The sequence below is a fragment of the Gavialis gangeticus genome, unplaced genomic scaffold (assembly GCF_001723915.1).
Source record: "Gavialis gangeticus isolate Ggan-Ray unplaced genomic scaffold, GavGan_comp1, whole genome shotgun sequence".
Lineage (NCBI taxonomy): Eukaryota > Metazoa > Chordata > Crocodylia > Gavialidae > Gavialis > Gavialis gangeticus.
Window position 1 is genome coordinate 121,224,633 of NW_017729025.1, and position 10,925 is coordinate 121,235,557.

Genomic DNA, 10,925 nt, shown 5'->3' on the forward strand with positions numbered 1-10,925 from the left:
TCCCCAGGATCCACCCTATAGGCACCTCCACCACAACGGACTTACCAGCTGGAGGCAGCTCTCCACACTGCCAAGCTGTGCTGCTTGCTATCTGCGTGCGCACACAGGAATTTATCAGCCAAATTATCAGCCCCATTGGGACGATTTCTGATATAACCAATTTTCTTTATATCGGGACTGATCTGATATTGGACCGATGTGTTGATGCACCTCTGCTAATTAGTGGTCAATAACTGCACACTGATGCGGTCTTGAGCAGCAAGTTGGAGTAGGTTACATAAATATTGTATAGTGGATCCAAGGCATCAAGGTACTTGAACTTTAAGAACAAACACAAGTGGTCCTAATATAATTTTAAAAATCCTTTCTATACCTTTTACAGAAAAAAAAACTAGTTAAGAAATGGATATTTCAAAGAACGCAAGATGGAATAGTATAAAGGTTCTATTAGCACTCTAATATCTTGCATAATTTAACCACAGCTTGCCCATACATAAGTAAGCATCCTAACCTTGTACCAATAAAGTATTTTCATTACTATGTACAAATATTCTCTCATGTATGAAAGTATGTTTGATAAATGCAGATAAACTTTTATAAGCTACTGATCTGTGAGCTTTCTATGCATTTTCTTGCTTATAGAAGCTTCTGTTATTTAAAGGTGAAAATACAAGAATACAAATTCCTTTTTGCTTCCACCCAACAATTTATGCTGAATGTAAGTGGTTCCTTACCTTCACTTCTCTGAGTTGGTACACTGTCTTATTAAAGATGCTTCTGGAGCACCCAGAAATGAATGGTACAGTAGAAGTGCACCAATACATCAGACCATATCATATCAGCACCAATAAAAGAAAAATTGACATCATCAGAAATCAGCTTTTTTTGGTTGATGTGGCCAACAACGTCGCCAATAAATGCCGCAAGTGTGAGCATGAGCGCAGCTGCAGCATGCACAAGGCTAAGAGTACTGCCTGGCAGCTTGGAGAGCAGTGTCAGGCTGGTAAGTCTATCGTGGAGGAGGGAAAGAAAGTGGCGCAGAGGGGCAGACTGAGGCTTCCACAGTAACAGAGAGAGTGGGACTGGCACTGCCCAGGCAGGGCGGGGCAGGGCAGGGGACAGAGCCATGAGCAGCTCATCCAGGGGATGCGGGGGGGGGTGGCTCCTGTCACTGCATTCACCCCAGGAGAGCATGGGGGGCATGTGCCCCCCAGATCTGCATGCAGGGCAAGGTGGGCTGCTGCTGCAGGCTGGGGCCAAGGATAGTGCTGGGCTCTTCCCAGCAGGGTTTGGACCAGGGCTGTACTTGAGGCAGACGGCAGTGGTGCTTGGAGAGGGGCTATGGGGTGGGCTGCAGCTACCCCAAAATTTGCAGTAGACCGCCCTCTCAGCAGCACTGCCGTCCATCCCGAGTGCAGCTTGGCCCAAACTCCACGCTGGGAAGAGCCTGTCACCACCTCTGGCCCCAACGGCAGTCTACCCTCGCCCTGAACACAGATCCAGGGGGCATACACCCCTCCATGCCTTCCCAGGGTGTGCACAACAGTGGGAGCCACCCCCCACACCGGACGAAGCATGCCTGTGTCCTGCACCCTGCCCATGCAACGCCTGCCCCAGCCCCAAAACCAGCCCCACTCCCTCCCTCACCGCAGAGGCTTCAATCTGTCCCCCCACACTCCTTCCCTCCCCCCTCGCCCCTTCCACCACAACAGACTTATCAGCTGGATGCTACTCTCCATGCTGCCGGGCCATATCAGCAATTGGATCAGTATCAACCAATACGGCTCATTAAAAATCGGCCATTGGTATCAGCCCAAAAAATCTCTATCAGTGCACCCCTATGGTACACTAAACTCTGGTTAATATGCCATAGGATTATTTGCCACCGTGGCCTAATTTGTTGTTTGTCCTGTGTCCCCTCCCCCTCTCTCCACACCAAATATCAATGCCTGATAACTGGTCACTACTGGAAAAATTGGACATTATTAACATATCCTGTGGAATAATAAATTAACCAGAGTTTACTGTACAATATTGCTAAGATAAACTGAATCTTTATTTAAAGAATGTTCATTTTTAATATGTGAAAAGTGTTGAAGACTCAAAAGCAATGGCACTATTTGGGCTTCAAATGTAGTCTTATTTATTTTCATTAGTAACAACTACAAGTCAGAAACATGAATTACCGTATTTACTCAAATCTAAGATGAGGTTTCCTTCCATGCAGCATGGGAGGGAACCTCTCATTTTAGATTTGAGTATGGATCATACATGGTACAGGGGGGCACATGGGGAAGGGGTGCACAGTGCTGGAGGGACTAAAGGGAAGAAGTGTACAGTACTAAGGGGAGAATGAGGCAGGGGCGTGCAGTCTGGGTGGCAGCACAGGGGAAAGGACAGAGGGGGCAGTGCAGGGCAAGGGATGCATGGAGCATAGGGAAAGGCCCCAGGGTAAGGTGGGGGAGCATGGAAGGGGCACAGGGAGTGGGGTGTGCAGCACAGGTGGAAATGAGAGGGATAGGGTGCATGGTGCTGGGGGGGGGAACATGGGAAAGGTGTGTGCAGTGTAAGAGGTGAGCACAAGGGAAAAGGGCAGCAGGGGGAGGCACCGAGGGGAAGAGGCAGCAGCGGGGCAGGCACAGGGGATACAAGTAACAAGGGCGGGGGCGCTGTGAGGCAGGCTGCCTATCCCCCAGCTACTGTTGTCCCTGCTACTACGTCTCTGTGGCAGTGGTGGGGGAATGAATTTAACACAGGGGTGCACACTTATTTCATCTGGAGGAACGCTTAATGAGATTTGACGAGCTGTCAAGGGCTGCAAGAGTAGCCCCACCTGCCCCCGGTTGCCATCTTGGGACCCAAAGTCCCTCCCCAACCCCTGACCTTTGGCTCTGGTAGTCCCTCCCCTTGCCCCCAGAAATACTCTTTTTTGGCAAAAGGTTTTTGCCATCTTAGAACTGGAAAAATACCGAATCATATATTATAAACAATGTTTGATTTTTGGTATATTTTATTGTAAAAATATTTTTGTCCTTTTTTTTTTTACATGTGTTTGCATAGTGTATATAGAGCCAATCACAAAATAGCTCAAAATAAAGTCTTAGGCTTGTATATGTATGTGGGGTGTAGTTGTGGGGGCTGGATGTGTGGTGGGGTGTGAGGGGATGTGGGATTTGTGGAGGGATGTGGGTAGGTATGGTGTTTGAGGGAAGATGTATGGGTATGGTGAGGTGTGCGTGGGACATAGACACACACATGCACGTGTGCCCCGGGGGGGACAGCTCTCCCACACATTGGCAGGGCAAACGGGCCCGCTGAACCCTAGGGCTGTGGCGGCTGCTGCTGGCGGTGGCTTATAACACCTACAACCCTGGTTACTGGAGCCTCCGGCTCCACCCTCCCCTGCCTGCTGTTGCTATGGAAGCCAATGGGCTCCATAGCAACAGCTGCAGCTGCAGGGCCCAGGCTGGGGAGGTGCGGTATACACGAGCTCCTGGGGCCACCACCTCAAAGCCCCAGCATTAACACAGCTTTTCCATGTAGGGGAGATGGTTGCCAAAGAGCTGGTCTAGGGTAAGCCATATGCACATGAGCAAGCGAGCAGGCATGCTCTCCTGAGCCAGTCGGCACCCTCCCACCCAAGAGCCTGGAGCCCACACACCCTTTGGCTCCTTTCTGCCACTGCCAACAGCGTGCTCCCCAACTCCAACCCCAGCCCACTCTGGATTCACCCCAGTCAGAGAGGACCAGCTGGAACCCACGCGCACAACCCCAACCTAGCCCACCCCACACTTGCTCTAGACCACCCAACCACGCTGAGCAGCAGCTGGGCGGAAGTTGCTGCTGGCATGGGGCAAAAGCACCCATCTCCCACACTGGTGTTGGGCCATTCTTGTTGCATCTGGCCAGAGCCCATGCTTAGGCTGCTCTGCAGCTTCTCTCTGCTGCTGTCACTGCTGCCTCTGGGCCACCCTGCAGGGCAGCAGTGACAGTGCAGAGGAACAGCAGGGCAGCCCAGGCATAGACTCCAGGCAGCTGCAGCAAGAACAGCCCAGCAGTGGTGAGGGGCTGCTTTTCACCTGTGCTGAGCAGCAGCTTCTTTCCAGCCACTGCAGCTGCTCAGCTTGGGTAGGCAGTACGGAGCAGACACGGGGCTAGCCGGGGTCAGGGCTAAGCGTGCGGGTTCCCTGCCGGTACCACAGGGCTGGGGCCAGGAGCTGCTACCACCTGGGCTGCCTAGAAAGGAAGTACAACTGTGAAGCTGCCCCAGCCCTGCTGCATGCTCAGGGGGTAGAAGGACATGCCATGGGTAGACAGCACTTGGGCCAGGCGGGACCAAGTGACTTGTCATGGGCCGTACAAACACTCTCCACAGGCCGCATCCGGCCCTTATTTTGCCCACTCCTGATTTAAGAGGATCCTTCAACACCCAGATTGTTGACATGGAAAAGTAAAAGCAACTTATAATTTTCCAAGTCTAAAATCTAATAATTGGGGAGTCATCCTAAATTCAGATTTGTCCTGGATTCAGGTACACACAGTATTCACTAAACTGGGAACATCAGTGAGGACAGAAATGGGAAGCTGACAAACATGAGGCCTATAGTTAGAAAACAACATAGGATTTAACTTGAAAAATTCAAGATAATTCACTTGTTAGAAAATAATTTAAAATATAATCTACAATCATCTAAAATACCTATTCAATGGAGGGCATCAAACTGAAATGTAACAATTAGAAGCTATGATAATGCATACAAATTCATAATGTGACACAGCAGTTGAAGAGGCCAATGTACTTTTATGCAGATTCGTAACTTTGCAGAAGGCATCTAGAATACTTCTTCAGCATGTAGCTCTAGTTAGATTACAGTTCCATTATTTCCTTGTCAGAATAATGGAAATTATTTCCTTGTCAGAAAAGATAATGACAAAATGAACGAATTGTAGAAATAAGGCCACAAAAATTATTCCTGACCCTAACTTGACACATTAATTTCAGTGGAAGCAAAGTAAGTTCATATTAAGTACTATACAAAAAGCAATCTGAAATCACTCATTAATTTGTATTAATTTCTCTGAAGTTTTAGCTGCAGAAAACAGGATAAATAGGCAACAGAGGGATAAATTTAACTTTCAATTGAAAACCCGATCTTAAAAATACTCCAAGGCTGAAGGAGACAAAGTTTAATTCCCTCTACTGCAGGAGGGAATTCAAACATACATCTTTCTCCTCCCTTAGCTACTAGAATACAGCGTATTCTGGAGCCTGGTGCTCCCAGTCTCTCTTGCCAGTGCTTCTCCAATTTGTATAAAATACTTATGCAATGAATCAAAAAATGAGTAAGAATGACTACAGCTGGTCATCCGAGCATTCATTTGGGTGTAGAAAACCCTATTGCTATGAAGATCTACATAGATTATACAAAGCAAAATTGTCTAAATCTGACAGAAAGCCATAGGTCCACTTTCTGAAGCGCTAGTCTATACAAAACTACGCTTGCTTTCAGAAGATCACAGATTTCTGAAGGGTACATGTTCTTGAGAGGAAATTTTTATTAGATGAACCCCTTAACTCAACTTGGATATGTGTGAAAAAATGTGATTTGAATAGTTATACAGTATGACATTTTCTATCTATTAAATAAATACACCATAAGTAATCTACCACCAGGCTTACTGAAAACATGCCTGGCCCAGAATCATTATAGAGTAGGAAGTGCTGGCAGCTCCACCTAAGATCATATCAGTAATTTTTGCCAAGCTCTTATCACTCGGGTAGAAATTCCCCTCTCACTGCTCTCCCAGTAGCAGTACAGCAGCAGCTTGACGGACGCTGCCACTCATTTCCCTGTGGGACATTTCTGGGATGCTTTGCCACTCTGTCCATGCACAAAAGGCATACCACCTGCGGTGGAGGGTACAGGAACCATAGGGGGAGGGGCTCTTCTGATACAGCTTGCCCGACTTCCCTCAGTGATCTCCATGTCTGGATGATCAACTGGACCAAATTCTGTCGAAGCACTGTGTTCACAACCATGCTTTTGGAGTCAGCTCCTCTGGTCCTGGAGAAGCTTTCCTAGATTTGTGTTAGTCCATGCACATACTGAAATGCTTATCACTAGCTTGCCAAATAATACAGCACTTTTATTGTAATGATCAAACATGAACATTTTCACTCGGGGCGCACCAATATATCGGTTGGCTATCAGATCGGCCTTGTTAAAAAGGAGAAATGATGTTATCAGCTATTGAATATTTTGGGTCATTGTAGCCGATAAATATGGCCACGTGCCTGGAGCACCCTGGCAAGCATTGCGGGCTCCATGCCCCACTATGGGCCTGAGCGCATGGCAGATTACAAGTCCTGACAAGCAACAAGAGGAGAAAAGGGCACTGGGACGCAGTCACAGGGCACCATGTTCAGCAGCAAAAGGACTGTTATGGGCTCCTGCTGCTGCCATGGCAACACTGCATGAGCACCATGGCGATGCTGGCCTGTGCGTGGCCAGGGAAGGTGCCCTGCAAGGGATGTCCTGCTCTGCTGGGCACTGGGTGCCTTTGCAAAAGCAGCTCCTCCCCAGTGGCCACAGCTTGGCCATGTGGGGCCTGCTGGCACCAAGGCAGTGGCTCGCTCTGGGCTCCAAACGCACCCGGCACTGCTGTCCACACAAGGGTCCACCCCGCCTGCCCAGGGCTGTGCAGGGAGCCAGGCTGCGCATGACAGGCTACACAAGTGGACATAAGGCTGTCACTGCCTTCCTCCTTGAGGGCCAGAGCAGGCTGGGGGCACATGTAGGCGTCACAGATGCAAAACAAACCGACAAAAGGTTCCTTGATAAGGTCGGTGTTTTAAGATGCCTTGCACTCTAACTCGATATCGGTTACTGGATTGGAATCGGTCCACACAGCTGGTTAATCAGCCACCCCTATCGCGACCCACCGTTTGGGAACCGCTGGGCGACCTGACTTGAGAGCAAGACGTCAGGAGGTCCAGGGAGGGCCACGGCTCTTCCCCACCCACGATGCGTAGGAAGAGGAAGGGGAGGGGGGAGCGGTTACCTGTGGCCCCGGGCGCGGGGCGGGGCCGCGGGGCCCCGGGAGAAGGAGCCCATGGACGAGCTGAGCGACGCCTCGTCCCCAGAACTGGCAGAGCGCGGGGGGGTGTCAATGGGACTGGCGCTGGAGGGGGCCGCGCGCCCGCGGCTCCTGGCGGCCTCGGCGCGCTCCATGGCGGGCGCCAGCACCTGGCGGGGCGGAAGCGTTAGTGGTGTTAGGCAACCACCTGTCACGTCACTACACACAGCCCCACTGCGTCACCGCACCCGCCAGTTGCCCCCACAACCACAAGGCCGCGTGAGGGCCCCGCCGCTTTGAAACAAGGCCGCGCTCCCATCGGCCCCCGCGGCGCCGCCAATCGCCGCCCGCCGCGGGCTCCATGGCAACCGAGATACTGCGTGTGTAGCGTGAATGTCTCCTTCCGCGAGCCTGACAAGTAGTCCCTTTCCGGACGCAGGGACAAGCGGTCCCGGCCCGGCAGCAGCAGGGACTGCTGGGAAATGGAGTCTGGCTGTGGCCGTTTCGCCCGGCCCTGGTTTAATGGGAAAGGTAAGTAGGATGGATCAAAAGAGTGTAAATAGCCGTTACTTACCCTACAAAGCGGTCTTGCTCTGCTATTCAACATTGTTTAGGGGCCCGCCGGTGAAAAAGGCTGGAAACCACTGCTCTAGTCCAAGCCCCAGCCTGAGGCAGGATTATATCCCTGTCCCAACCATCGTCTAAACTCTACAGGAGGACATCTCATGAATAACTACATAAATTAATGAAAATCCCTGTCACGCCCCGCCTCCTGCTTTCCCGTGAGCTTTTGGTTAGACCTTGGAAATTCAAACTGTTTGTCACTGGTGCATCTTTGGTCTAACTTTTTTTAAAAAGTGATGTTACCATGACAACGTCCAAAAAAAAATACTTAAAAAAACCCCTAATCCTGTGTGATGCACACAACTGCTGACAACTGCTCAAATCAAGTTATCTATATTTACCAGGAGCCAAGACAACTCTGAATTTAAGATGATGTCCCACTAATTAGATTCCAGACGTGGACAAATTATAATTTTTACAGTTGTCCATGTCTAGAATTTTGGAGGGTCATTTTAAATGTATCCCCCAACTCCATTGCTAGAGTGGGGAAAGCAGAAGCTGGGGGGCGGGGGGAGCAGGTAGCAAGAGGGGACAGGCAGCCTCCTGATCCCTATCCTTTATTTCCCCCACACACTTGTACCTCTGCTGCCTGGCCCTGATGCCCGTGCCCTGGCACTTGCCCTTGCTCCCTGCTGCCTCTCCCTCCCCACCTGTCCCCCCTACTTCCTCTGCTCCCCATCCCCCACAGCTTCTGCTCCCAGCAGCCTGTACCCTGCAGCTCTGCCTCCGCCACACAGCTCCTGCCCCATTCCTGCTAGGGCGAGAGCACAGGATAGCTGTCTCAGCCCAGCCACGTAGCAGTTGTGGCAGTGGCAGCAGCTCTGGCTTCTGAGGACAGACGTAGCAGCAGAGGTGGGGGGTGGAAACAGATGGACAGGGGAGACTCTGGGGGCACTTCTTCCGTTGCTGCCAAGTCTGTGTCCAGAGTTGCGGGGCAGGGGGGGGAGGTTGGCAAGCAGCTGCCATGGCTCCAAGCCCAGGTCAGGGCCAGTCAGAGCTACAGAAGCTGCCTGCCCCCCCCACACACACACCCCAGCCACCTTGTACTTGGAGATGACCAGTTCCCCACCACCACCACCATTAAACAGGGGGTCTTTGTCTTGGATTTGAGTGAATATGGTATTTAGTATTACTAAATACAGACATCACCTTTTTCACACAATAACCCCCACTGTCCTCCAGCGAGGATGCCTTGTGCATATAATCCTCAATTTTAGCAGATCAGATAACAGTTATGTTGTAACAAAGAAAACCCTATATTGACATGTCACTAATTGACTGAGCAACATTAAACAAAAGATGACTTCCCTTTGATCTGAGGCCAGAAACCCCAAAAGCCACCATTTCAGATTTAACATACATACCACGATTTCCATTTCTCACAGATCTGCATAAATTTGACACCACCAGAGGTTAACCTTTCTACTTAGTGCGGGTGCATACCTGAAAACAATTTTCATGCTTCTTTGTTCAGAATTAACATCTGATTTCATTTGTAGTATACTTTACCATTGCTCTCTGTCGATGTTCTTCTGGAAGAAATAATACTTTTAATTATATTATACTACATTCTGAAAATGTTTATCCTCTTCCTCGTAGATCCCTGGGGACACAGCACACGTGTAACAGTTAATGCTTATACCCTGGCAGCATGAGAGCTACCTAGCCCCCGTCCCCTTATCAGCTCCATGCCTCCCACTCCAGTGGAGATGCTACTGCTATGGGTAGAAGTACAGACACAGCTAACAGCCACGGTCTCCCTTACACAGGAACATCTTTACAGCCTACAATAGCTGGCCCATCACCCAGTCGTGCCGCTTCCCATGGCCTCTGGAAGATCAAAACACGGAATCAGGAGGTGACAAAGGCATCAGTCAGGGGGCTGCATTAATCTCTTGGCTGCACACTGTGCTGACACCCCCTTCCCCCACCTTGCAACAAGCAGCACCTTCCATGGGCAGGACCTGAGACTAACAAAGGGACCAGGGCTACCAGGATGCAACCCCCACAAATCCTCAGCTGCCCTACTGGCTGCAAGCAACTCCATCTCCACTCCCTACAGCCAAAGCATCAAACCTGCCCTAACTGGTCTGCCCTTCCCCAAGTGCTGCTAATTCTCATTGCTGGCAGCAAAGGACAAAAGTGGATGCAGCGGCACTGCATTTAGAGTGGTGACCAGAACCCTAGTTACCCACAGCTAGCCACAGTATTGGGAGATAGCCCCTTTTAGATTGAATCTCATGAGATCAAGATCAACCTTAGCTACGTCTTTAAGATGCTCTGACCCGCCACCAAAGATTCTAGCACATACACAATGCCAACTGCATTATGTCGTTCTATGGAAAATGCACTTCTTAATTTGTTCTTCTTCCATTCCAGTAATATTTCACTACCAGGAAAGCCACTAAAATTGAATTGGAGATAAGAATAACAGTTGCTGGGTTCAGCTATTGTTTTCATTGCTAATCTCATTTAAATATGAAATGAAACAGCAGAGGTGGATGTCAAAAAAATGACACGCCTTTCATACAAGGCAGGCAAAATCATGGTTCAGTACATCTGCAGCTTCACAGAAAACCTGGTATCCTAACATCTCAATAGAAGTCACTGAAGAGCCTGAAACATGGCAGCAACTCCTGATAGAGGAAAGTCTACATTTTTGAAGAATCCTCTCATACTATTTATATGACACTTCAGTTATTTAAGAGTTGCTACCTACTCAATGCAGCAGCTAGAAAAATAATATTGGTTATAACCTGGATTTAGAAACTACTTGATGATAGCTACAAAAACAGTTTTGTTCAGTCTGATTACATCACCAATGAACAGTGCTTCTTGTCTAAACAATTCAACCATTTGTTATAATGATTATCCAAACTGGGCCAACAAGACTAAATTCATGGGCATTTCATCTCTTCAACCAAAATGGAGGTCAAATCAATGACAGCTGCTTCTTCCAGGTTATCAGTTAGTTAATCGTGATATTGGACCAAAATGGTACCAAAATCTTACAGTAAGAGAAAACTATGTCTCCATCACAAATGTAGACACAGACTTCCATTCCGTTAGGGAGCTCCTCTATCTACATCTTGTTACACTATCTTTAATGGATGTTGAGTTGTCTCATCAGATACACTAAGCTCACTGGCTAAGTAGAATCAAGGCCTAAAGGAAATGTATAGTTTCATAGTTCCTAGGGTCAGAAGGGACCTGAGCAGATCATC

The 10,925-nt window shown here is 49.1% G+C and overlaps 1 protein-coding gene across 2 annotated transcripts in view; it reads right to left on the reverse strand.

The window, feature by feature from the left end:
- CCDC34 (coiled-coil domain containing 34) overlaps window positions 1-7,378 on the reverse strand; it is a 48,966-nt gene extending 41,588 nt beyond the window's left edge. Inside the window, exon 1 of one of the 2 annotated variants that reach the window (XM_019519491.1) lies at window positions 7,063-7,378. In XM_019519491.1, coding sequence (XP_019375036.1) covers window positions 7,063-7,232 — 170 coding nt within the window. In that variant the 5' untranslated portion in view covers window positions 7,233-7,378. The remainder of the gene's footprint in view (window positions 1-7,062) is intronic. The other variant, XM_019519492.1, reaches the window with a different exon arrangement.
- Between the last annotated feature and the right edge of the window lie 3,547 nt (window positions 7,379-10,925).